This window comes from Spermophilus citellus (assembly GCF_964194105.1).
Source record: "Spermophilus citellus genome assembly, chromosome: X".
NCBI lineage: Eukaryota > Metazoa > Chordata > Mammalia > Rodentia > Sciuridae > Spermophilus > Spermophilus citellus.
This window is the reverse complement of record NC_138190.1, coordinates 45,036,262-45,062,986: the sequence shown is the minus strand read 5'-3', so window position 1 is coordinate 45,062,986 and position 26,725 is coordinate 45,036,262. Positions and strand designations below refer to the sequence as shown.

At 47.7% G+C, this 26,725-nt stretch overlaps 1 protein-coding gene across 7 annotated transcripts in view; it reads left to right on the top strand.

Moving 5' to 3' along the window:
* Window positions 1–26,725, top strand: part of IQSEC2 (IQ motif and Sec7 domain ArfGEF 2) — an 83,338-nt gene that overhangs the window by 45,711 nt on the left and 10,902 nt on the right. For 5 of the 7 annotated variants that reach the window (XM_081276954.1, XM_081276953.1, XM_081276955.1 and 2 more), the window contains 6 exons: window positions 16,925–17,186; window positions 18,010–18,411; window positions 21,166–22,061; window positions 23,476–23,637; window positions 24,155–24,277; window positions 25,520–25,686. In XM_081276954.1, the coding sequence (XP_081133080.1) occupies window positions 16,925–17,186; window positions 18,010–18,411; window positions 21,166–22,061; window positions 23,476–23,637; window positions 24,155–24,277; window positions 25,520–25,686 (2,012 nt within the window). Of the gene's footprint in view, window positions 1–7,244; window positions 7,975–16,924; window positions 17,187–18,009; window positions 18,412–21,165; window positions 22,062–23,475; window positions 23,638–24,154; window positions 24,278–25,519; window positions 25,687–26,725 lie in introns of those variants that run through there. The other 2 variants (XM_081276958.1, XM_081276959.1) reach the window with 1 other exon arrangement.

Sequence of the window (26,725 nt, the reverse complement as noted above, 5' to 3'; positions counted from 1 at the left end):
AACATGTTATACAAACTCTTTTATCATTTCAAAATTCCTGGTTTTTTTTCCCCTTGGTCCCATTTCCTTGCTAACTCATTTTCCTCCTCCTTTATACCTTTTCCCAGATCTTTCTTTTTCTTTTAATTAGTAACTCATTTGTTCAGCAAGTATTTTCTCTTGCCTGCTTTAGGTTAGGCCTTGTGCTGAATTTTGGTAGGATATTGGAATTAATTGTGTCTGGTCCTACTGACAGGGAGCTCAAATCCGGAAAGGAAGAAAGACACATAGACAGTGACAGCATAATGTGGTTTGGGATAGGACAGGATTAAGCTCAGAAGGCTGCCAGAAGAGGGGCACTTAACCCCATCTGGGAGTTGGGGAAGGCTTCCTATAGGAAGGGGCATTTGTACTGAGTCTCAAAAGAGTAATAGCTTTCTTTCTTCCCCTGCTTCTGCCAGAAATGGTCTTGTCTAATCTTTGACTCTTTGCAAGCAGGATGACCTCATGGGGGAAACAATTTAGTCAATACCTTTATTCAAGTCCAAATTCTTCTACTTACCAACTCTGTGAGTGGGCAAGTAATTTAGCCTCTGAGCCTTTGTTTCCTCTTCTGTGTAATGGGGCTAATGCCTGCTTACGTCTCAGGACTGTTTTTAGGATTGGAGATGACATATGTAAAACTCCTGGAGTTATTGTCAACTCTGGAAGAGCAGATACTACCCATGTCTTATTTTCCTCCTAGCCAAACATGTAGCACTGGATTAGATCTAAAAGCTTTACATGTCTAAGGATGATCCTAGAATAAAGGATGGGCCTGGCCATAGCAGGGCTCTGTGATAAGACCAAGAGTAGTACATGGGGTTGTCAGGGTTGCATTATAAGAAGAGAGAGTCAAGTGCTTGGTCTTGGTGTGAATAATATAGGAGGCAAAATAAGAATAGATGGGCTTGGGCAGGATGGTGCATGCTTATAATCCCAGGTACTCAGGAGGTTAAGGCAGAATTGCAAGTTTGAGGCCAATCTGGGCAACTTAGTGAAACCCCATTTCAAAATAAAAAATAAACATAGGCTAGGGATATAGCTCAGTGGTAGAGTGCCCATGGGCTCAAACCTCAGTACTGAAAAAAAAAAAAAAAAGAGAGTAAGTGGTCTTAGGAAACAGAGTCTAGGTCAGGAGTTCTGGCTCTAGCACTTGGTCCTCTTCTGCTGCTGCTTCTGCCATCTCCTAATCTCACAGCCCAGAGAAGTGAGGCATAGTGGACCACCATTTACCATGCTATACCCGGCAATTTCCATCCCAACTCTGTCACTCATGAGTTGAGTAACCCTGAACAACCCACTTCACACATCTCTGAGCCTACTTCCTTATCTGCTAAAAAAGGACAGAATACTACTAACATTATGGGGTTCATTTACTGAGGAGTAGATGAGATGATTCAGATAAATCCATTCAGAATTCATCTCACTAAGTGTTGTTATTAGTATTTATAGCAGTAGACACTTAATGATGGACAGCTGCATCCAGGGCCTATTTTGGGAAATGGTTCTTGTCCTCTGTGGGTCCTCAGTCAGATAGGGAGACTGAGAAGGACTGTGGCAGAGGAGAACACTGTGTGTGTGTGTGTGGGGGGGGATGGTAGCCTAGATGAAAGGATCTGGACCAATCTAGGGCGAGTGCAGATCAACTCAGCCTAAGTCTTAAAGGATAAGTAAGAGTTAGCCAGGGACAGAAGGGTGACATGTGGAAGAGCATTCTAGGCAGAAAGAATAGCATATGTGAAAGAACCTAGATATTATTTATTATTATTATTTTGTGGTGCTGGGTATGGAACCCAGGTCGTTGCACATGTTCAGCAAGCACTCTACCACTGAACTACACCCAGAGCCTGAGCTAAAAGTTTCTTTACCTGGAACATATGAGTCCCAGATGGGCTTTGGGAGGCCTATGAACCTCCTGAAATTGGATGCAAAGTGTTGCATGTGTTTAGCTATGTACATAGTTTTTGTAGGGGAGATAGTTCATGGCTTTCATGAAATACATAAAGGGATTTGTGTCCTTGCAAAAAGTTTGGGAACCAGTGTTGTTGGTGACAGTGTCATGTGAAAAAATTCTAAATAGGAGAGTAATTTGGTGAAAGTCATGTTTTAGACACATATTAGCAGTCAATATGAAAACTGGATTGTATGCATAGAGACCAGCTAGAAGGCCTAATTTGGGGTATTGGCGTAAAAGAGATGAAATTGAGCAGGGCTACTGTGTTGTATGACTCTGGTAAGCCCCATTCATAGAGAGGAATTTAAATTTTGAATTGTGGAATCCAAATCCTTTGACAATTATTAATGAATAATTGAATAATAATGAAGCTTCAATAGAAATGTCAGAGGATATAAACTGTTATGGATGTAGGAGGTGGAAAGGGAGGAGACAAGGATGAGTGGAGTTTAATAGAAGGCCATTAATAGAAGGCCAGAGTAAACAGTACAAGAAATGGGAACCTCTGTTAATGCACATCCAGCATTCAAAGTCCTTGGTCTCAGACATAATTACTAACTTCCATCCTACTCCTGGTTCTTGGGGATCCCAGGTCACCCTGGAAACACTTATTTTCCTGTGGATTTTGGAGAGTGATTAGTTTGTGAATCAGGTAGTTTCCTGAATAAAGTAACATTTGAACTAGTTGTTCAAGGTCCATAAAATTTTTGAGAAGCCAAGCATGGTGCCTTAGGAATCCCAGTGACTGGGGAGGCTGAGGCAGGAGGATCATGATTTCAAAGCCAGCCTCAGCAACTTAGTGAGGGCCTAAGCAACGTAGCAAGACCCTGTCTCTTAAGAAAATATTTATAAAAAAGGCTGATAATGTGGCTTAGAAGTTAGGTGCCCTTGGGTTCAATCCCCAGTACCAAAAAAAAAAAAAAAAAAGATTTTCAAGAGCTAAAGTTGGAAGATGAAGGATGCTCTGAGGGTCTACACAAAGCCTGGAGGTGAGAATGGATAAAGCAAAACATTAGAGGGGGCAGAGGTTAACATGCCTCAAGCAGCTGTCTGGGGAGTTCAGACTTGTTATTTTTTCCTTTGGGTAGACAGCTGGGGAGCCATGAGCAGTTCTTGAGTTGGAAAAGTGGTGTGAACAAATTAGCATTTTAGAAGGAAGGGAAACAAGGGAGGAGGCTGTTGCAGTAAACTAAGAAGCTAAGGAAGTCGCAGTGGGGATAGAACAGAGGAGAGGGACCAAGAGGTGATTGAACAGAAAACTGGAGTCAGAGACTGAGGAAATAATGGGGTTGGAGGGAGAGGTGGAGGTGGCTGAGTGTGGACTTGACAGTAAGTTGGAGTGTTCAGGCCTACCGATGGATTAATTCATTCATTGAGTATTTATTAAGAGCCAGCCACTGGGTTAGGTACTAGAGATAAATCAGAACAAAATGAGATGCTGGTCCTGATGGATCTTACAGTGGGTGAGACAAATAGTAAGTAAATACATAGAATGTGTCTGGTGTCCCTGAGTGCGATGAAGAAAAATAGTGAAGGGGTAGGGAATGTTGGGGTGTTTTCTTAAGAGGGAGGGTCCCTCTGATGAGATAGTATGTGAACAGAGACTTGAAGGAGGTAAGGGAGTAAGCCATGCACCTATCTGGGGAACAATGTTCCAGATAGAAGGAACATGAAGCCCAAAGTCCCTGAGGCAAGAATGTGCTTGGTACATTTGGAGAACAGAAGGGAGGCCAGTGTGACTGGATAAAGGTTGAACAAGGGGCCATAGGAGTAGAAAATGAGGTGACAGCAGCCACATTATGTACAGACATTTCGAACTATTTAGGAGGTACAATCAGCAGGATTTAGTGACTCACTTGCTAACGGAGCAGAAAGAATCTCAGGTGTGTTTTGGACTTGAGCGACTGGGTGTATGGCAATGCCTTTCACCTTAGTGAAATGCAGGAGGCCAGGTTTGCAGTGCTAAAGATGCTGAGTTAGAGGTACCTCTGAGATCTGAAGGCCCTGAGGGCCATCCTGGTCAAGCTGTCCAGCAAGCATTAGACTTGATGTGTCTGGATCCATGAGAGAGATCTGTGCTGGAAGGAGCCACACCTGAAGTTAAGAAATGTGACAGCATCAATAAAAGAAAGTGTGGAATAAAAGAGGACCAGAGCAGAACTGGGGGAGGGGTTCAGATGTGTAAGGAATGGGCACAGGAAGAGAGGTTGTCAGGCCGTGGTGGGGTGGGGGAATCAGAGAGGTAGGAGGAAAGCCAGCCAGGAGTGGGCTCACGGAAGCAGAGGAAGGAAGGGGCCATGCAGAGGAGGGCCTTGTTAAGAGTATCAAATGTTGCAGGGCGGGAGGAGTAAGTCGAGGGTGGAAGAAAGTCTATTGGCTTTAACTATCAGGAGGGCCTGGGAGACCTTCCTAAGAACAGCTTCTATGCAGTGGTGGGCGCATGAGGCAGATTGCAGTGGGTTGAAGAGTTTGTGGGAGGTACTGAAGCAGAGATGGCCAGTGTAGACAAATTTCTCAAGAAGCTTAACTGTGAAGAGGAGAGAGGGACAGAGGGGGATGTGGGGGCAGATAGAGGGTTTTTGTTCCCAGATGGGAGAGACTTGAGCTTCTATAAATGAGGATAGGAAGGAGGCAACAGAGGGGGAGAGGTTGAAAATACTGGAGGGAGAGGGGATGATTGTTGTGGAGGAGGTAACAGGGATGGGCTCCAGAGCCCAGGTGGAAAGACTGGCCTTAAATAGTATAAGGACCACTTCTTTCTCACAGAGAAGGGCAGCAGTGATGGTGGTGGGCATATAAGGGTGTTGAGGGAATTGGTGATCAAAATGATTCAGGAAAGTTCAAAGCAATTAACAGAATCGTGAACAAGAGCATGGATGCTGGAGCCAACAGGAAGCCCCATGAAACAGACTGGTGGTGTCAGGGAGGACTCTTGCAGGAAGCACCATGAACAGGGTCATGAAATTCAGACAGAATACCAGTAGGCAAAGATCTGTGCAAAAAAAAATCTTCAGAGGGGAAGAAACAGAATCAACAAAGGCATAGAGGCATGAAAAGGCTGAGTGTGCTGATGGAAGCTAGTTTGATAAAGATTGGCCATGAATGAGTAGGATAACAGTGATGCCACTGATAATGACAGTCATAAAAATAGTTACCACGTGTTGGCCAGGCAGGGTGGCACATGCCTATAATCCTAGCTACTCCAGAGGCTGAGGCAGGAGGATGGAAAGTTTGAGGAAACTTAGCAACACCTTGTCTCTTGTCTCAAATAAAAGACTGGGTATATGGCTCAGTGGTAGAGCACCATTGGGTTTAATACCCAGTACCACACACACAAAAAGTTAGTTATCATGTGTTAAACACCCAAATTACCCTGTGACAGGTACTTTATCATATTTGAATTCATTTAATCCCACCACGTCATGCAGGATAGATATTGCCTCATTTTGCAGATTAGGAAAATGAGTCCCAGGTTGATAAAGAAATGGACTCAAGGCCACCCAGCTAGTAGGTGGTGAGGCTGGTATTGAAACTCAGGTCTGCTGACTCCATCTGACAGGAAAGGCCAAGTGGGGCTGTATGATGGGGGAGCATTGAATGTCAACTTGAGGGGTCTGAACTTTATCCAGGAGGCAATGTGAAACCAAGATGGGTGCCTGAGCAGAAAAGATTGGTGCACAAAGGTAGACTTTAGGAAGGGGTACGTGGTCCAAGAAGTTAGAAGAAACAGGGATGCAGTTTCAGGGGAGGAGGTAGCAGGGTCCTGACCTAGATAAGTGGGAAGTAATCAGTGGGACTGGACTATCATTTGTTTCTCATGACAGCCTTGAGAGGTGTGGATTTTTCTTCTCATTTTATAGATGAGGAATGGGAGACTCAGATGCCCAGGACTTGAGTCCTGGTTCATGTGATCTTGCTGACTCAGTGAGTGTGTGGAACAATGTGTCACAGGGAGCTCTGAGTCCAAGAAGTGTGTGTGTGCCACATGTGTGCATGTGCTTGTCTGTCTATCCGATAGACAGCAGTGCCTTCCCCTGCCTGTCTGTTTTCCTCCCCATCTCTTCCTGATCCTCCTATTTCTGAGATTTTATACTTACTGTGTCCCCAGAGCTGAGTAGTCTGGGAATAGGGTATTTCTATTTCCTTGGCTACCCCCCAGAAGATCAGCCTTTTCATTGTCAAGGCGCCTGGTTCACCCCTGTCCTACTGTCTGTCCATCCACCCCATTAAACTGTAACCCAGCTCCAGTGACTATCACATGCAATCTGGCCTCTGGTACTGCTCAGCAGTACCCTGGGGACAGGCGCTGGTTCCTGCAATAACTCTTCTTCACTGCGGTGGCTGCTTCTGTGTGGGCAGATGGCTACCTTGAGAATTAAATTCCATTCACAAGCAGTTAACAATCCCCACTGTGTTCCCATTGCTATTGTTTGCCAGGCATTTGATGTATGTTCTAGACCTTGCAACAGTTCTGGGGGGGCATCATGAGCCCCATTTTATAGATGAGGAAACTGAGGCTCCAAGAGGGGCAATAACATGCCCAAGGACACATACCCTGAAAGCCAAGAGGCATTTGTAGAGCTGGGATCTGGACCCAGGTCTTTTTGCTTCCCAAACTGTGCCTTTCTGTTCTCCATTTCTAAGCATCTCCTATTTTCCTGACCCTGAGCCTTCGGGAAATACAAATCTTTGTCCTTCAAGGACTGGGTGGATTTCAAGACAGATTTGTCAAGTTTACCCAAAAGACCTAGTAGGATTGAGTCTGAGACCTGGAGTTCCAAGAACTCTAGGTTCAAATCCTGACTCTGTCACTTGCCCAGCAGTGTAACCTCAGATTATCTAACCTCTCTGAGCTTCAGTTCTCTCATCTCTAAAAGGCTGCTTTGCAGAGTTGTTGCAGGGGTTAAATGAGATGTATACAAAGTGCCAACGTAGAACAGGTTGCTGTTATTCACATTAAAATGAAGGTCGGGCAATTATCAGAGTCAGAAACGAAGTTTATATACTCTGGGGATATCTTAGGACTGAGTCCAGGCTGCGTAAGGGGGAGGGCTGTCCCAGGAGGGGCCCAGCAACAGGCTCCTTGGACACTGAGTTGGGTGTGGCCCTGGATAATCCATCACACTGGCCTCCCCATTCAGACCCCTATCTTAGCCCCACCTCGCAGTTCTGGCCCTTCATGTATCTCCCCTGCTCTGCAAACTAATGCCTCTGCCTCTCTCTGTCACCCGCCCGCCTGTGGCCTCTACCCTGCCCTTCCTGGCCCCAGGGAAGAGGAGGAGGAGGAGGAGACTGAGGAAGAGGAAGAGGAAGACGCTCACCAGTTCTGCTGTCCGGCCTCCGAGTGCAGTAGTCCCTCCTCTCGGTAACTGAGAGGACAAGGGCCATTTTCTATGCAGAAGCAAAAGCCTTAACCAGCCCCCCACCCAGCCTCTGTGGATCCCCCATGGGACCCTGTCCCCTGCTTCAGGAATCAAATGGGCTAGCATTGTGCCCCTTCTTCCCCTACTTCCTTCTTGGAACCCCCTCCCACTACTGTCTCCCATGGGCTCCAGCCCCAGAATTAAAAAGAGCTGGAGCCCTAGGTCTGACTAAAATGTGGGAGAAGCAAAGCTTGGAGCTTGGAGCTTGGAATCCCAACCCTCCCGCACATGCACTCCCACTTCCCAATTCCCAGGCACCCTGGAGCCTGCCACTCCTGGAGAGGTCTCCAAATGACATCCCAAGGACCTACCTCTGTCCTCTGTGAGCACAAACAGAGATGCAGGGTGCCTAGGGCTCAGAGGACCAGACGGGGACAGGACCCAGCCTGCCTAGATCCCTGTCATTCGTCCCCTTGCTGTGGCCATTGCTGCCTTTTCCTCCACTGCTTGAAGGCCTTGCCCCATGCCCCTTGCCACTCCCATAGTGCTCTGTAAATATGATCAGGAGGAAAAGGCCTTTCAGAGTGTGTGTTGCTGTGTACAAAGGAATTTCCATCAATAAAAGCTGATCTCTTCTCTCTGTCTGATGTATGTTCCACTCACCCTACTTCCCTGTCCCCATCCCCACCAGGGCCTTGCCTTCTTTCCTATCCAGGGCTGGGAACAGAGACTGGGAGACAGAGTAGGATTTGATTTGTGGTATTCTCAACACCCAAGAGGCACTCAATAAATAAATGTGCAAATGGCTCCCAACTTGGGCATGCCTATTGCCCCCTTCAGCCCATTAGCCTGTGGCTGTTATGAGCTGGTTAACCTCGGACATGTCCCTTGACCTCACTGAAACATAGTTTCCTATCTGAAAAATGGGGAGGGAGGCTGGACCAGAGGGTCTCCAAGAGCTCTTCCAGCTCTGACATTCTATGAATTTGAGATGCTCTGATTTTAAGAAACCGCACTATGTGCATTTAAGATATGATGATTCTGAGACACATTCCATATAATTCTGTGATCTCTATTTCTGTAATGCCATGATGTTTGGAGTCTTCAATCCTGTAATTTTAAGATTATATGATTCTACAATTTTAAACAAATCTGATAATGGGATTTTAATATTCTATGATGTTAAGATTACTTGATCCTATACTTTTAAGGTTTTGATTCTACAACTTTAGGGATCTCTGAATCCGAAAGGAAGCCATTTCGCCCACATTCAATGAGCGTAAATATTCTTTGCACCCAGCTTGAAGCAAAGACTCCTTAGATACTGTCAGCAACAGAGTGGATAGTGTGCTAAATTTATGTATTTATAGGCCCCTCACCTTTTATAATGTGTCTGTATTAGGAGCACAGCCAGGAGACCCCAAAGTGGGCTCACACCCTGAATTTCCCTCTCCAAGCCTTTGGTATCAGACAAATCTGAGTTTACCTTCTGGTTCTGCCATCTGTTATATTTGTAACCTTGAGCAAGTCTTCTTCTCCTTGAGCTTTATTTTCCTCCTGCGTGCAGTGAGAATCTATCTACCTCTCTGGTTTGTCATGACGCTTATTACCAAGAAAGAATGCAATGAGCCCAGCATAGGGGCTAGTACATGCTTGGGCAAGTGTGCCATGATTAGTGGTTCTTGTTTGGATTAAGGTCCAGGTGAGAGTTCCTTTCTTTCCTTCCTCCCTTAGCACCCCTGTTATGTAGAACCTGTAGTTTTTCCAGAACCTCACCTCATTTCCTCACTCACTGCTTCCCTCAGATACTCAACTCACCTATCCATTCACTCATTCATATTCTCATTTCTCACTTCCCTCTTTCTTCTTCCCTTCCTTCTTCCTTCCTTACTCTCCTAGAAGATATTGCTTGAGAACCAACTGGGTACAAGGCCCCAAGCTAAAGACTTTGAGAGATCAAGTAAGACAATGGCTGAGTCCTCCATGAGTTCTCCATCTCTCAGAGAGATGCTGAGGTGGGTAGAGAGGGGTAGCATCTAGGAGGGCTTGCTGGAGGCAGAAGGGTAAGAGTTGGGCCTTGAAGGCTCAGAAGGGTTTGACTAGGTGGCAAGGGAAGAGAAGGCTTTATCCAGGGGGCAAGGACCAGATGAGCAAAAGCCTGGTGGAGGGTTCCAGGGCCAGGTTGGGGAATGTAGAGTAGGTGAGTCTAGGTATCCTGTAGCAGGGAGATGGAGATCATTCTACCCTTCATTTGAGTGGAGATATAAGGAGGTGAGGGTGCTCAACTAAATGACGAGAGAGGGCAAATCAAGGTTGGATGGCCATCCTGAGAGCCACTGGAGTGGAGATTTTGGGTAGGCAATTGTACTGGCCAAATCAGGCAGGGGACCTATGCTGTGGGAAGGGGGCAGGTTTATAGCCATTATAAGAAAAATATGTCTCCATGTATCTGCACATCCATGCACATATCTTTGTGTGAGGCTGTGCAGGTCTCCCAGTAGCGAGAGATTGGGAGCTGCTGAGCATCTGATAGAATGTGATTATGTGAGGCTGGGTGTGAGGAATTCTGAGAATGTGAGGTCACTTGTGTGAGGTGGTGACTTTTGGTGCCTGGCAGTCTCTACTCATGTGTCTGGTAGATGTAATCACAAGGCTGGGTGTGGGTGGCATTTAAGCATGTGGGGCTATGACTTTTAGGTTGACAGTGTCAGGCAGGATGATCACACACATACAGACACACATGACTTCTACTTGTGGTCTTAGGGGACCAAGGTGGCTGCTGAGCAACAGATGTGTGCTAGTCCCTGGCCTGGGCATGGTAGGTCCATGAAGGTGAATCATACCAGGCCACTGCCCTTGGGAAATAGGCATGGGGGAGGGGAGCAGGGATGGTCACTTCAAGAGAGAATAACAAATTAGCTGGTAATAAGAACCACCATGAGCTGGTGGTGGCACATGCCTATAGTCCCAGCTACTTGGGAAGCTGATGGAGGATCACAAGTTCAAGGCCAGCTTGGGCAACTTAGTGAGACCCTGTCTCAAGAAAAAGGAAGGTCTGGAGGTATAGCTCAGTAGTAGAGTGCTTGCTAATCATGCACAAGGCCCTGGGTTCAATTCCAAACATTGCAAGAGAATAAATACAGCCACCATGATATGTGTGTGCACAAGACACAGAGTAGGCAGCAGCTGACCCTGTGTGATTCTGTGATGGGTAGGAATGAGTTGGAACTGACTTCACAGATGGACCTGCCTGCTCAGCATACAGCAAGGTGGAGATGAGCTCGCCCAAGCCTATCCAGTCCAGGGTGAAGAGGAGAGAGAGGATATTCTGGGTAGAAAAAACAAAACAAGTATATGAGCACAGGCATGGGAATGCAGATAAGCTTGCCATGTCTTGAAATTATAAGTGCCTGCTGCTGCCAACATTTTGGGTCAGGGTGGGAGGTGAGAGTTCTGAGGCTCCAAATGGGATGTTAGCCTAGAAGATGGGAGATTCTCATCCTGAGGGACACTGGGCAAGTCACTTTGACTGTCTGGGCCTCAACTTGGATTGTGGAATTGGATGGTTCATAGTCTACCCCAGCCCTGTAGATCTTCTACCCTTAGCCAGCCAAATCCATGAGTCACTACTCTTGAAATGAGGAACTTCTCCCAACTAACTTCAGTCTTTCATGCTTCTTCCTGGATGGCTCCCTCACTCACATACTCCACAAATATTTACCCAGTGTCTGGCCCCTTGCATGCCACTGTGGAAAGGCATGAGGAGGTGGAGAATGCAAGGACTTTAATTTGGAAAGACTGCACAGTGCCAGGGTGGGAAAAGCATGAGCTTTGTGTTCAGATACACTTTTTCTCCCCTTTTTTGCAGTGCTGAGGTTGGAACCCAGGAACATGTTAGGCAAGCACTGTAACACTGAGCTACACCACACCCCTGTGTGTTCAGATACACTTTTATTTGATTCCTGGCTCTACCACTGCTGAGCTCTGAGACTTTGGGCAAGTTACTTTATCTCTCCATGCCTCAGTTTCATCATATGTGTTATCTCCTTCAGGGAGAACAACCCAGACCTTGCATGCTAGCTATGCCTAGCAAAAAAGATGCACTCAATAAGTGACAACTATTATGTTTAGGGTGACAGAGAAGCAAAGCTAGATTCCAATCCAGGTCTGTGTGCTCCCAGAACCTGTGTTTGCCCACTGTCTACCCAATCAATCCCTTAGCTGGCCTCCTTCACCCCTGTCAGCTCCTGGGCCAAGTCAGGCTGGGCTGTGGGATTGGGCCACAGAAACAGCTTGCAGAAGACTCTTGGAGAAGAAAGAGATGACTGCTGTCCCTCCACCCCTCTGCCACCTGCCACTGGCTCTGGTCTCCTTGCCCAGTCTTGTTCCAGAGCCTAAAAGTCCCTGGACCTATCTAGGTGCTTTGACCTTCTCCTCTTGTTTTTCTTGTTTCTCACTTCCGGTCCCCTCCCTCCAGCCTAAGTTGTCATGGGGATAGTCCTGACATCCCTTACTTCCTCTTGCCCTCATCTTATGGTATCCATGGCAACAGCCCCCATTCATTTCCATGGCAACTGCATCCTGATCCCATCCCCTGCTGATTGCCTGGCTCCGGGCAGTGCCAATAAAGGGAAGGAGGGAGTAAAGACCTCCCATTTGGAGCAGCATCCGGGGAGGGTCAGTGCCCCACCCCCGCCAGGGGCAGGCCAGCCCCAAATCCCTAGGGATCTGTCCTATCCTGCTCAGCTTCTTCCCATCTTAAATCCTTGGCTCACAAGGTTCCCTAGCTCCTCATCTCTCCCAGCTGCTTGAAGACAAGGCCCAGTCTATAAGCATCCTCTCCCAGGAAGCCTTCAAGGCAGCAGGAGGGCTAGCAGAGGCTTGGGGGTCTGAACCTCCCCCACTTCTGCCACTTGCTAGCTATAAGACCTTTGGCAGTCACTTTCCCTCTTGGAGCCTTTTCTTCCTCTGTAAACTAGGATTCCTAATTCTTCCCTCACGTTTGCCATGCAGATTAAATAATATGTGGAAAATGCCTGACAAGGGGAAGGTGCACAGTAAGTGCGAGTTTATTTTTATTCTGCTCAGCCACCCCCAAGCAGAAGGGATCTCTCTCCTGCACTCCCCCAACACTTCCTCTGTTCTACAGCCCTGATAACTTTCCGCTTTGTACTGTGGTTATTTGTGTAACGTGGCTTATTTCCCCCTCTGCAGAGGATGCTCGTTTCCCCCACAGAACAGCCCAGCAGACAGTGTACATGGGCACATGTGTGTATGTGTGTGTGTGCCCACATGTGTGGTTGTGTCTGTATATGTGCATGTCTGCACATATTCATGTCTGTTTCCATGTGACTGTGGATGTGTGCTTTTGATTCTAGGTTTGTTAGCCTTTGGATGTATCTGGTTTTGTACCTGTGTGGGCATGTGTGCGAGTGTGTGTGTGTGTGTGTGTGTGTGTGTGTGTGTGTGTGTACATGTACAAGCTTAGCTCCTGGCTCAGGGGAGTCCAGAAAGAGAGGGGTCTCCCAGACCCTTTCTGAAGTACAGGAATCCAAAGAAGGAATTATATTTGCTTGAGCTCTGCACAGATGAGAAACTGAGGTATAGAGAGGGAAAGTGACATGCCCAGACTCACATAGCTGATAAGCTGGAAGCCAGGAATTGAAAGCAGGCCTATCTACCTGTCCTCCGTGTGTGTGTGTGTGTGTGTGTGTGTGTGTGTGTGTGAGAGAGAGAGAGAGAGAGAGAGAGAGAGAGAGAGAGAGAGAGATTTTCCATGTGATCAGCATGTACCTGAGTGTTTTGGGGGCTCTGACTTGCAGGATTCCACACCCCCAGCTCCAATTTCTTCAGCCATGTGTGTGATCTCAGAAGCAAGAACTCTCATTTTTTTGCCAGGCCCTCTTATGCCAAAGAGTGGAGAGCTGGGGGCAGCACAGAGCCAGGAGTGGGGAGAGGCAACAAGATGTCATAAAAAGAAAGCCTAGGCTCTGGGTTTGAATCCTGGCTTTCTCAGTTAATAGCTGTGTAACCTTGAGTAAGTTTACACCCCCTCTATGAGCCTCAGTGTCCTCATCTATAAAATTGGGCTAATGGTGCCTGCTTCAATAAGTTGGGAGGACTCGATGAGCTAATTAAGCCCTTGACCGAGGGATAGAGGTAACTACAGAGCCCTATAGCAGCACAGAGGAGGGGCCTGTAAACCAGCCTGTGTGAAAAAGGTAGACAGGCATGGAAGGACACACCTGAGCTAAAATTTGAAGGGTGAGCAGGAGGTAGCCAGGTTGGGGTAATAAGATAGGAGTCAGGTCAGGAGAGCCACCCATGGTCCTGTTGAGGAAACTGGAGGTTATCCTATGGAAGATGATTACTATAAAACTGAAGTTAAGTCACATCCCTCCTCTACTGATCTAAATCAGAGCAAAAGCCAGTCTCCTGTGGGCTCAATGTCCTTCATAATTTGCCCCCCATTACCTCTCTGACCTTACCTCCTCTCTGTCTTTCCTCATTCACTCTGTTGCAGCTATACCAGCCTCTTCACTGCTCCCCAGACAGTCCAGGCACAGTTCTATCTCAGGGCCTTTGCACTGGCTGTACCCTCTGTCTGTACTGCTTTTGCCTTAGCCACATAGCTCACTCCCTCACTTCCATCAGGGTTCTGCTTATATGCCATTTCCCCAAAAAGGCCTTCCCTGATCACCACATCTATAAAAGCACCTCATGCACTCTGCTTTATTTTCCTTCTTAGAGATTATCCCTACCTGAACTGATAGATTTATTTCTTTAATAGTCTGCTTTCCCCATTACAGTATTACCTCCCCAAGGGAACACTCTTGTGTGTCTTGCTCACTGCATAGAGGGTGCTTAGTAGTTTGTTGAGTGAATTATGGGGAGCTGTGGAAGAGTTTCCATGGGAGATCAAAATGGTCAGATTCATATTTTTGAAAGCTCTCTCTTGCCACAGTATGGAAAAGAGTTTGGAAGAGGAGATTGGAGGATGTGGTACAAGTTCAGGTGAGATTTTTATTAAGCAACCACCTGAGAACATTCACTGACTCCCTTATGCCAGAAGTGTTTCTTGAGCATCTACTCTGGGCCAGGCCCCATGATCTGTGTTAGCTAGGAGATTACCAAATTCTCTTCCTGTGCTGGGATTCTGGGAGCCATGCACACAAATAGCTGTCACGCTTTGCCAAAGCTAATCTGTGCCATAAAAAGAAGGACAGCCATGTGCTGTGTGTGGGAGCTCTGAACAGGATCAGCAATAATTTCTGGCTGGAGGCAGGATTCAGGAGGACTTCTTAGTGGTGGCATATGACCTGAATCTTGACGGAACCAGGATGTGGGGAATTTCTCAGATTGCACATGGCAGAGATGACAGGGATTGCATAGAAGGTGGAAGGTAGTATATGAGCAGTCTTGGAGGTGGGAGACTGAAGAGCATTGGGGAGAAACAGGATCTGGGCCAGGATGGATGAAATAGGGAGGGGGCTGGCAGCCAGCCCCACAGTGTGGCTTAATGTTTGACAGTGTGGGCTTTGGAATCAGTCTGCCTGGATTTCAATCCTGGCTGTATCATTGGCAGCTGTGTGACAGTGAATACGTTACTTAACCTCTTTGGGCCTGTCTCTTTATGTGTAAAATGAAGATAAATAACAATATCTACCTCATAGGGTTGTTTGGAAAAGTAACCAAATTATTGCATATGAAGTGGTAAGAATGTTAAGTGCTCTATAATCATTGTTGTATCTTGAAGAGGTCTTAAGTGTCAGAATAAGGAATTTGGGCTATCTCTTGTGGGCAATGGGAGCTATCTATGGATGGTTCATGAGTAGAAGAGACAGTTGATCAAAGCTGAACTCAAGCAGTGTGCTGGGAGGGGAGATGTTTGTGAGGTTGGTGGGCAGGTCCTGCAGTCCTAAGGGAAAGGAGTCTCTTGGATGATGAGGGTGGGCTGGTTTGGGTTTAACCCATGGATGGTGATGTCAACTCCCCCCCCTCCCCCCCCACCAGGAGAAAGAGAATTTGAGGTGGAGGGCATTCCCCGAGTCTGTTTCTGCTTTGTCCAGGGCAGTGTTGCAGATATAATACTTGGGAGGGTGGAGGATGAGCAGTGGGTGGGAGTTCCCACCAGGGCGGAGCCCAGCTCTGTGACCCAGGGCCCAGCCTTATAATTGCAGTCTCCCTACCACACCCAGCCCCCAGTCCCCAGCACAGTGTTCTGCTGGGAGGCTGGTGGGCCTGTTGCAGCTCAAGCTCCTGTGCTGGTAGAGAACTCCCCATCCCTATACCCCAGCTTGCCTCTCTGCCCTATACTCTAGCCTCTCCCAAGTAGGGGCTGAGGAATGGGCCCTTAACCTTTTTACTATCCAAGAACCCCCCAACCATGTGCCCCCAAACCAGACCATTCTCTGGGCCCAGGCCACATCCATTCCCCCCACAACCTCCTCCATTCCTCACTTGCCTGCTTTTCCCCTCCTGAGCCCTCGTTTTGGTTCTCCCCACCTCTGTGGCTCCTCACCATGCCGGCTCAGCTCAGGACTCCGGGGCTCTGTCGCCACCTGGGTTCCCTGGCAGCCTGGTTGCCATAGCACCGTGGGAGCAGGTCTGGCAGAACAACAGCTCTGGGTAACCCGGGTAGGCAAGACCCGGGGCCCAGCTTCTGCCACTCTTCGGCCTCGAGACCCCCTTTCCCTCCTCCCCAGCTGAGCAGAGGAGGCCATGAGAAGAAAGAGGAAGCTGCCCCGCAGGGCAGCTCTTTACCTGTGAGGATGTTGGATGGGAGGCGCCTCCCACTTTTGCTGAGCCCTCGCCCTCGCCCTGCCCTCGCAGCAGCAGCAGCAGTAGCAGCAGCAGCCCTGGAACCCTGGGAACTGGCCAGGCTGGGCCTCCAGGCTTCTAAGGGCAGGGGCGGGGCTGCAGGGGTAGGGCTGGGTGGGGGAGGGGAGAGTCTGGGTGGGCAGGGTACAGGGGTGGGCCTTGGGCACCAGGGAAAAGGGTTGGGAGGGGATGACACTCCATGGGAACTGGTCTGGTGTGGCGCTGAGGATGGCACTGGGAGGAAAATCACAGCTCACCAAGGGATGGAGCTGGGAGGGCAGAGGTCTGGGGAGGGGGAAACTAGCCCATGGGAGGAGAGGAGAGTTTGAGGCTGAAGCTATTAGGGGACTTTTTTCTTTTAGGACTATTAGAAGAAGAAAAAAGGGCTAGAGAGGAGGGGACTGGGAGGAGACTGGTGTGGGGATAAGGCTGTAAGGGATGAATAGGACTGGGGACAAGAGAGCCTTGAGGGAAAGGCATCAGAGAGGATGGAGCTACAGGGAGAGAGAGATCTAAGGGTTGGGGGCGGAAGAGGAATGAGGAAAGGACTGAGAGCTAGAGGGCTTGACGGGAAGGGACTGTGGGGGCAGAGTAAGAAGACAGCTTGAGGATTAGGACTCCCCTTTAAGTGTTGGGGTCCCTGTATCTATGAGGAAGCAGGGAGAATGGGATTGGGGGCAGGGATTTGGTTCACTCACTCTCAGTCTGGCCCAGCAGGCCAATCTCCTGTTCCCACATCCTGGCTCATCTTATCTCATCCCCACAGTGTGGAGGGTGATGCCCCTGGCAGTGACCTGAGCACAGCAGTTGATAGTCCTGGGAGCCAACCCCCCTACCGACTGAGCCAGATGCCCCCCACCAGCAGCCACATGGGGGGCCCCCCTGCTGGGGTGGGCCTTCCCTGGTCTCAGCGGGCACGCCTCCAGCCAGCCAGTGTGGCCCTGAGGAAGCAGGAGGAGGAGGAGATAAAGCGCTCCAAGGCCCTATCGGACAGCTATGAACTCTCCACAGACCTGCAGGACAAGAAGGTGCAGAAGATATGGCTCTCTGGTTGGGAATGGAAGTGGGGTACAAGAGAGAACTGAGGGAGGGGTCGGGATATGGAGCTTGAGGGTGGTATCCAGGGAGGGATGATAAAACCAGAATTGGAAAAGACTGGCTCCAGGACCCTTTACCCTCCTGAGGACTCACTCATTTACCACCCGTCTACTGAGTCTTGTATTCACTCAGAAAGCATTATTGAGCTCCCTGCCCAGGTCCTGGAGACCTGCCCCCAGTCTTCAAAATCATTCATTAGCACACACGTCCGTTGACAGTTTCACAGTATGATACAATATATTGTTTAGCTTTTTGTTTTGAAAAAGGGGAGGGAGAGGACAAAATACTACATATAGGAAAAAAGAAATCTGGAAGGGCATATCAAAATGTTAATTGTGGTTATGCCTAGGTGTTTGGACTTTAGGCAAACAAACCTACCTATCTCCCTTCCTCCTGACTTCTTTCCTCCCTGCCTGACTTCCTTTTTCTCTCTTTCCTTCTCTTCCTCTCAATTCTTTCTTCTTCCTTCTTTCTTGAAACTTCTTGCTCTTCATTTCCTTCCTTTCCTTTTTTGGTTTTTCTGATTTTTTTCCTGTCTTTGAATAATCAATGTATACTTCTTATAAATGAAAACAATAACAACAACATAGTCCAAGCCCATGTGGCCAGTACTGAAATTCAAGAGAATTAGATTGGCACATCTGAGCAACTGTCAACAGCTAGCTGTGACTCCAATGGGGATGTGCTTGAAGGCCCAGGGCATAAGCCTGTAGCGTCTTTCTGACCTTGTTCCTCTTGGCCTTCCCCTGTCAGGTGGAAATGCTGGAGAGGAAGTATGGGGGCTCCTTCCTGAGCCGCAGGGCTGCCAGGACCATCCAGACGGCCTTCCGCCAATACCGCATGAACAAGAACTTTGAGCGGCTACGCAGCTCAGCTTCAGAGAGCCGCATGTCCCGCCGCATCATCCTATCCAACATGCGGATGCAGTTCTCCTTTGAGGAGTATGAGAAGGCACAGAACCCAGCGTACTTCGAGGGCAAGCCTGCCTCGCTGGACGAGGGTGCCATGGCTGGTGCCCGGAGCCACCGTCTTGAACGGGGGCTCCCCTATGGAGGCTCTTGTGGTGGGGGCATTGATGGTGGTGGAAGCTCTGTCACCACATCTGGAGAGTTTTCTAATGACATCACAGAGCTCGAGGACTCCTTCTCCAAACAGGTCAGGAGCCCTGAAAAGGGCCTTTCTTCCCCATCCCCAGGCTCTGGCTGCTTCTACTGCTTTTTGCTCATATTCCCAATTGAAAGGAATTGCACTGCTGAGCATTTCATAGCAATAAATAGCTACAATCTGAGTTGGGACTGTGAAAGTGATGAGACAGAATTGGCGAGACAAAAAAAAAAATTACATTGCTAAAGCAAGCCAGTTAAAATATGGGTGTATAGGACAAATAATAAAATAAAAGTTATCACTATTTGGAACTTGATCTGCTATCATAAAAACTAGAAGGTAATGAGCTCTTACTGTGTGCCAGGCACCATGTATGCCTCCTAACAGACCTGTGAGATAGAGATTATTATCCCCATTTTTCAGAGGAGATTGAGGCTGAGACACTGGCCCTGGTACTTGTTCAGAAGGATCTCCCAATCTGGTGGGAAATAGCAGACATATGCATTCTACTATTTCCTGAAATAGAGTGTGCTCAAAGCCATGAGGAAGGATTCTATGAGGACCACAGAAAGCTTCTTGGAGAAAACAGCTTTGGAAATGGGCCTTACCAGACTGAGAAGATTTAGCAAGTTAGAGATAATTGAGGGGTGTTGCTTGCAGAAGCATTGCATCAGCAAAAACATGGAAAGATGAGAATGTAACTGGCACTGATGGGAGTGGGAGATCATTCTAGGCTTGGGGTGTGTCAGCATAGCTGCCCAGGTATGAATCTAGTTCTGCCATTTCTCAGCTGTGTTACATTAGGCAAACGGTTTAACCTCACTGATTTACTTATTTGTTTTGTGGTACAGGGGATTGAACTCAGGGGTACTTTACCACTAAACCACATCCCCAACCTTTTTTTTTTTTAATTTTGAGGTGGGGTCTCACTAAATTGCCCAGGCTGGCCTTGAACTTTCAATCCTCCTGCCTTAGCCTCCTGAGTTGCTTGGATTATAGGCATGCACTACCATATTCCAGTAAGCCTTCTTTTTAGAGTGGTTTTTATTTTATTTCAGGTTTTTTTTTTTTTTGCAATGTTTTGAAGATTCATTTCAAGCTGGGCACAGTGGTGCACTCCTGTAATCCTAGTAACTCAGGAGGCTGAGGCAGGAGGATTGCAAGTTCAAGGCCACCCTGGGCAATTTAATGAGACCCTGCCTCAGAATAAAAAAGGGTAGGGGATATACATAAGTGATGATTCCCACTAGCCTCCCCCCAAAAATGAAGATACATTTCAATTAAGTAACCCATATGGAAGCACCTAGTACATGGTAGCTGCTAAGTACATGTTAGGTTTCTTCCTAAACCAAGGAGGTGGAGTTGGGGATTAGCTCAATGGTAGACCATTTGCCTACCATACACAAGCCCCCAGCACCCTCTACCTCCCAAAAAGGAATACCAAACCAATGATGTACTTGTTAGAAATTGAATGAATGAAACTTTATGAGAGAAGAAATAACTCTGCTTTGTATTCTATGATCTGGTCTTGCCATCAGCCTTCCTTAGAGCTAGTAAAGAGGTGGAATAAAGTAGTATTGAAGCGAAGGTCTATATCATTCATCTACTCATTCATATGGAAAAGATTTAATTAAACATCTCTTCTGTGTCAAGCAATATATTGAACTGAGCTAAAAAGAGAAAAACCAGAACTGCACCCATCCCTCAAGGGAAGAATAGAGAATAAGGGATCACAGTCTGGTGAGAGAGATAGAGGAACAAGGCCTGGTCCCAGCTGTGGTGCTATACAAGTCTGATGGGGAAGTGTGTATCACTTATCTATTGCTACACAGCAAACTACTCCCAAATTTAATAGCTTAACACTGACCTTAGAGACTGTGCTTAAACAACAAACATAAATTATCTGAAGCCATTTCTTTTTGAGGGCCAGGAAGCTGGGAGGGGCTTGGCTGGATGGTTCTAGTTCAGGATCTCTCATGAAGCTGTGGTCAAGCTGTGTGGTAGGACTGCAATCTCTGAAGACTAGACTGGGACTGACAGGTCTACTGCTTTCAGGCTCACTTACTTGGCTGTTGGCAGGATTCAGTTCCTCACCACATGGTCCTCTCCCTGGGACTGTTCATGATGTAGCTCCTCCCAGGTGAGGGGTCTGAGAGACAGAGAGCGAATACAAGCCAGCAAGAGAGTGCTCAAGATGGAAGCCAGTCTTTTACAACCTAATACCAGAAGTCACATGCTTTCACTTCTACCATGTGTTGCTGGTTACACAGACCAACTGTGGTATAATGTGGTACCTGAGGGTGTGAATACCAGGAGTGGATATCTGTAAGGGCCAGTTTGGAAGCTGGATACCACAGGGAGGCAGAGTTCCCAGGTGTAGTCCAGATTCTTAAGGCTAAATTGAATGGGTTTCCTAAGAAAGAGCACTCTGGGAGCCCAGGATTTTGGTTTTCCCCAGGGGAATGGCAGAGGCAGGAATGTGGCTTGAATCAGGGAGGAGGTAGTATTTGGCTTGAGTCTGTATGGATACAAAGGAGATATTGGGGTGTCTGAGAAAGGACCTTTTGGTCATTAGCCTGAGCTCTTGTGAGCTCACAATGGCTCCCTGGGAGTTATTTTATAAACCATAAAGAACCTGCCAAGGGTTGGGGGAGGGGATTATACTTTCTTGACCTACCCACCAGGAAGATTCCCCCTCTTTTCCTCCCCTCCTTCCCTCCTTCCCTCCCTTCCACCATTCTTCCCTTCATCTTCCCCCCACAACCCTGTCCCTCCCTTTCCCTCCTCCCCTTCCCCTCTGTACAGGTAAAATCTCTGGCTGAATCCATCGACGAAGCCCTGAACTGCCACCCATCAGGGCCTATGTCAGAGGAGCCAGGGTCAGCCCAACTGGAGAAGCGGGAGTCAAAGGAACAGCAAGAGGACAGCTCAGCCACGTCCTTCAGTGACCTTCCCCTCTACCTGGATGACCCAGTTCCCCCACCATCCCCTGAGCGACTGCCCAGCACAGAGCCCCCACCCCAGGGCCGGCCTGAGTTCTGGGCACCAGCCCCCCTCCCTCCAGTTCCTCCACCAGTGCCACCAGGGACCCGGGAAGATGGTAGCCGTGAGGAAGGCACTCGCAGAGGTCCAGGGTGCTTGGAGTGCCGGGATTTCCGGCTGCGGGCTGCCCACCTTCCCTTGCTTACCATTGAGCCTCCTAGTGACAGCTCTGTGGACCTGAGTGACCGCTCAGATCGTGGCTCTGTCCACCGCCAGCTGGTATATGAGGCTGATGGCTGCAGCCCCCATGGGACCCTGAAGCACAAGGGGCCACCGGGCAGGGCCCCAATCCCGCACCGCCACTACCCAGCCCCTGAGGGCCCAGCCCCAGCCCCACCAGGGCCCTTGCCACCAGCCCCAAACAGTGGCACTGGGCCCAGTGGTGTGGCTGGGGGTCGGAGGTTGGGGAAATGTGAGGCAGCAGGCGAGAACTCTGATGGTGGAGATAATGAGAGCCTTGAGAGCTCCAGCAATTCCAATGAGACCATCAACTGCAGCTCTGGCTCCTCTTCTCGAGACAGTCTGAGGGAACCTCCGGCCACTGGTCTGTGCAAGCAGACTTACCAGCGGGAGACAAGGCACAGCTGGGACTCGCCAGCCTTCAACAACGACGTGGTACAGAGGCGGCATTACAGAATTGGCCTCAACCTTTTCAATAAGTATGTGCCCCCTGTTCTAGCCTCCTCACCCTGCTTACTCTGCCAGTGGGCACTTTGGTCCTTGGGATTGAGCTCCAAGCAGCAACCTTGGTTCTACTAGCCTCTCATTTGGTAGAATGGTGTTTTTTCCCAGCTGTTCAGGGAAGAGGATTGAAAACAGAGTGGCAGAGTAGAGACCCCCAGCACACCCGGGTTCAGGTCCTAGTGCTGCCACTGACTGGCTGTGTGATCTTGGATAGATGTTTTCCACTAAATGAATTCTGAGCCTTATTTCCCCACCTCCCCTTTTCAGAGAGGAAGCAGTCTGGGTTATAAAGAGCCCTAGTCTGGGAAACAGGAGACCAAGACCCTTTGTCTGCCTTTGGCCACTCACTATGTAGCCCTGGGCAAGGTGTGTTCCTTCCTTGGGCTTTGTTTTTTTCCATCTATCTATAAGCAGGGGGGTGTATTTGGGAGGTGTTGGGGGGACAGAGTGGTGTGCTAGACTACTCAGTGACCGTGACTGAGCTCTTTCTGGGTGCCTGGTCTCGTGCCAGGTGCTTAGGAGTGGGTTGGGAATGTGGCATTTGATGAGAAAATAATTCAAAAACATTAGCTGCAATTAGAAAATGTTAGCTGTAATAGAAGGCATTAGATGTAATGCCTCACATCTTCATAGTTTGTTAAACACTGCCACCTATATTTAATTCTCAGAGTAACTCAGCAAGTTGGGTAGTTATGTCCCTATTTTATAGACAAGGAATCAAGGCTTGCAGAACTAAAGAGGATTATTCACAGATATACAACTGGGAAGTGATAGATTTGAGACTCCTAGAATACCAATGTCTCCCAAATTTTAGCCTCCAGGAGAGCTAAGGTTCTAGGGCTCTGGATGTGGGATAGCTCCAACCCAGATTTTGGCCTGGCTCTCTAGAAACCTAAGGAGCACTTTGCCTGTAGAAATACTAAGGCTGGGTAATACCTACCAGGATGAGATATGGGACATGGAACAAAGTGACCCCTTCACTTCTTCTCAAACCTGAGGATGTGTGACTCAGAGAGACCACCTTGTCCTCTTCTCAGGCCTTTTCTCAGGACTCCTGGTACCTGCTAGAAATATCAAAGCTCCTGGCATAAAGCTGGCTCTCATTAGATACTGATTTTCTTCCAACTGTGGTGTCATTCCAGTGAAGGAGGAAGTTGGGGTGAGGAGACCTTGGAATTTTGAAGCTCTGTGAAATGAGCAAGTGGTTTCCTCTCTTTTAGGCTTTAATTTTCTTATCTGTACCATGAAGGGATTGGACCATATTATAGATTTGATATCCTTGGTCCACTGAAGCCGTTGTTAGTTGGGCCCCAAATTAGTTCTAGAAATGGGACAGAGGACAAAGTTCTAGAATGACTGTCATCTCATCCACCTCCTCTCTTTCTACAGGAAGCCAGAGAAAGGTATCCAGTATTTAATCGAGCGGGGCTTCCTGTCAGACACACCAGTGGGAGTGGCTCACTTCATCCTGGAGCGGAAAGGCCTGAGTCGGCAGATGATAGGGGAATTCCTAGGGAACCGGCAGAAGCAGTTCAACAGAGACGTGTTGGAGTGAGGACCCCAGCATGGGGCAGGCGGGCTTGGGATTCCCAGGAAAGGAAGCTAGCAGGGAAGAAGGGGACAGCTCCTCCTTGTTGATCAGATAAACTTTTCAAAACAGGACGAATATATCTTCCTGCTCCCTTGTACTTCTGCCACAAAGGAATCTGATCTATCTTGATCTTACTTGGAAAGTCTACTGAGTGACCCTGGGCAGGGCATGCTCATCCTATGTCCTGCTTTGGGCCTCAGTTTTCCCATCTCTGGAATGAGTGGATTGATGGATAGGATCCCTAGTGACCACCTGTCCTGCCTTGTTTTTCTGGGATGAATTTATTTTACACATTCTGCCCTTAAATGTTCAGCCCACAGGTCTTGATTTTAGAAATCTATTGGTGGGGATGTTAGTCCATTTGAGCAGGTCAGGGTGGATCAGAAGGGTTTGTATGCGTGTGTGTGTGTGTGTGTGTGTGTGTGTGTGTGTGTGTGGAAGAATTGAGAGTGCTGCATTCCCTTCTTTGTTCCTCAGCTGTGTTGTGGATGAGATGGATTTTTCTTCCATGGATCTGGATGACGCGCTCCGGAAGTTCCAATCCCATATCCGGGTTCAGGGTGAGGCCCAGAAAGTGGAGCGACTCATCGAAGCTTTTAGGTATGCCAGCTTTCCTCTCCTGAAGCTGTCCCTCTCCACTTTGGGGACCCATGTAGTGTATGTCTACAAGTCACTTCTCTGAGCCTCATACTTTTCTCACCATAAAACAGAAACAATAAAACCTGTCTTCCAAAGCAGTTGTGCAGATCAGAGGTAGTACATATAAAGTATCTAGATCAGCATCTGTAACGTGGGCATTTAATAACAATACCAGAAATAAAAACTAACATTAATGGGGTTGGAGATGTACCTCAGTGGTAGAGCACTTGTCTAGCATGCACAAGGCCCTGGGTCCCATTCCCAGCTCAGCCAAAAAAATTAAAAAGCTAACATTCATGGAAGACATCCTAGGTATCAGGCACCAAACTGGACACTCTACATGATTATTTCATTAAATACTTAAAAACCACTCTATGGGTAGGTGCTTCTATTATTCTGATTTTGCAGATTATAAATTAACTTGCCCAGGACAGTAAGGAGTGGAACCAGGATTTGAACTTAAGTATGTCTGACTGCACAGTCCATCCATGCCCTTAACCATTATACGGTACTATAAATGCTTTAAGGATCAGACAGGTGTGGGTCTGAAACCTGCTCCATTCCTTTGAAGTATTTAGAGGAGAAACAGAGGAGTTGCTGAGAACTTGTTTCCCATATGGGAGAAGGATTTGCTTTGAAGTCAGAAAGATATGGCTTTACCATTTACCAGCTGTATTACCTTGGGCAATTTACCTCACCACTTGGAACCTGAGAGAGAGAGAGAAAGTGAGAAAGAGAGAGGTAGGCTGAGGCAGGAGGATCGTAAGTTCAAAACCAGCCTCAGCAACTTAGAGAGACCATAAGTAATTTAGCAAGAACCTGTATCCAAATCAAAAATAAAAAGGGGTGGGGATGTGGCTCAGTGGTTAAATGCCCCTTGGTTCAATCCCTGATACCAAAAAAAGAAACAAAAAAGAAAAAGAAAAATCGAGAAAGAGAGGGGAAGAAGGAGAAAAATAGCTACTTTACAGGATTGTGAAAAGATTACATGAGACAATAAACAATACATAAAATGGGAAAGCTCCAAAAAGATAGTGAGTGTTGTTTTTACATGTTAGTCTTGGGAGATCTGAAATGGACAGACCCAGAAGGCTAAGGAAGTATTTCTTGGAGAAAAGTGTTGGTTCTGCCAGCCTGGGCAAATGGTGGGTAGGTAGAGATTGCTGGTGCCTGAGTTTGGACTTGACCCCTCCTGCCCTACAGCCAGAGGTACTGTGTCTGTAACCCAGCCCTCGTGCGCCAGTTCCGGAACCCAGACACCATCTTCATCCTTGCTTTTGCCATCATCCTCCTCAATACCGACATGTACAGTCCTAGCGTCAAGGCTGAGCGGAAGATGAAACTAGATGACTTCATCAAGAACTTGAGAGGTGACCAGACTTATCATCAGCTTTTCCTACTCTTTGCCTGTGAAAGGAAAGTGGGTGGGGTGTGAGGTGGGGGAAGGATGAGGGAGATCCCAACTGTTTTTAGAAATTAACCTGTGTGGTGTTTCACTTTCTGTCAAGGCTGAATATCTCCAGGGCATTCACTTTTAAATTCACTCAGAGTCATTTTTAAAAGGGCTGGGGATGTAGTGCTTGCCTAGAATGCATGAGGCTCTGGGTTCCATCCTCAGCAACACATACACACACACACAAAAAAATGTTATTTGCCCATATACTCATCCACACACTGAATATTTATTGAACATCTTATGTGTACCAGGCTTCTAGGTCCTAGCGTTATAGCACTGAATATGATAGATAAAAGTCCTGGCTCTTACATTATTTCACCCAGTCATTCACTTATCCATTCTTTGCTCTCTCCTTCCTTCTCTTCCTTATATATACCCATAAAGACTCATTTATTTTACGTACCCTTTCCTGCACTCACATATTCATTTAATCACTCAGCCACTAGTCAGTTGATTCTTAATGTGTGCCAGGCCCTATGATGGGTGCCAAGGACAATGGAGGAGAGTCTGCCATAGTCCCTGCTCTGAGAGAGCTCCCCATGTGTGGAAGAGACTGACTTGTAGTGCTCAGATAACCAACATAAGACAGATACTGAATAGTGATATTAGAAAAGCCAAAATCCAGTCAGACCTCGAAACAGCTCCGGAGAGCCTACCTCCAACTGGCTTCCTGGAGGATTTTATTTTAAGTTGAGCCCTAAAGGCATGGATAAGGAGACAGAATAGATATAGGGGAGGATAACTAGTGGGAAGAACAAGGAAGGCACAGTGGGAGAAAAATGTAAAGTTGTTTAGAGAACAATGGAAATGGGGTAGATGATAGGTTGAGAAGGTCAGATGGAGCTACTACCTGAGGGCATTGAATGCCAGATGAAAGGTGTCACTTTGACTTGTTATTCTTGGTTTATTGTATTGATGTCAAGCCCTGCCTCTCACCAAAGAGCAGCCTGCTA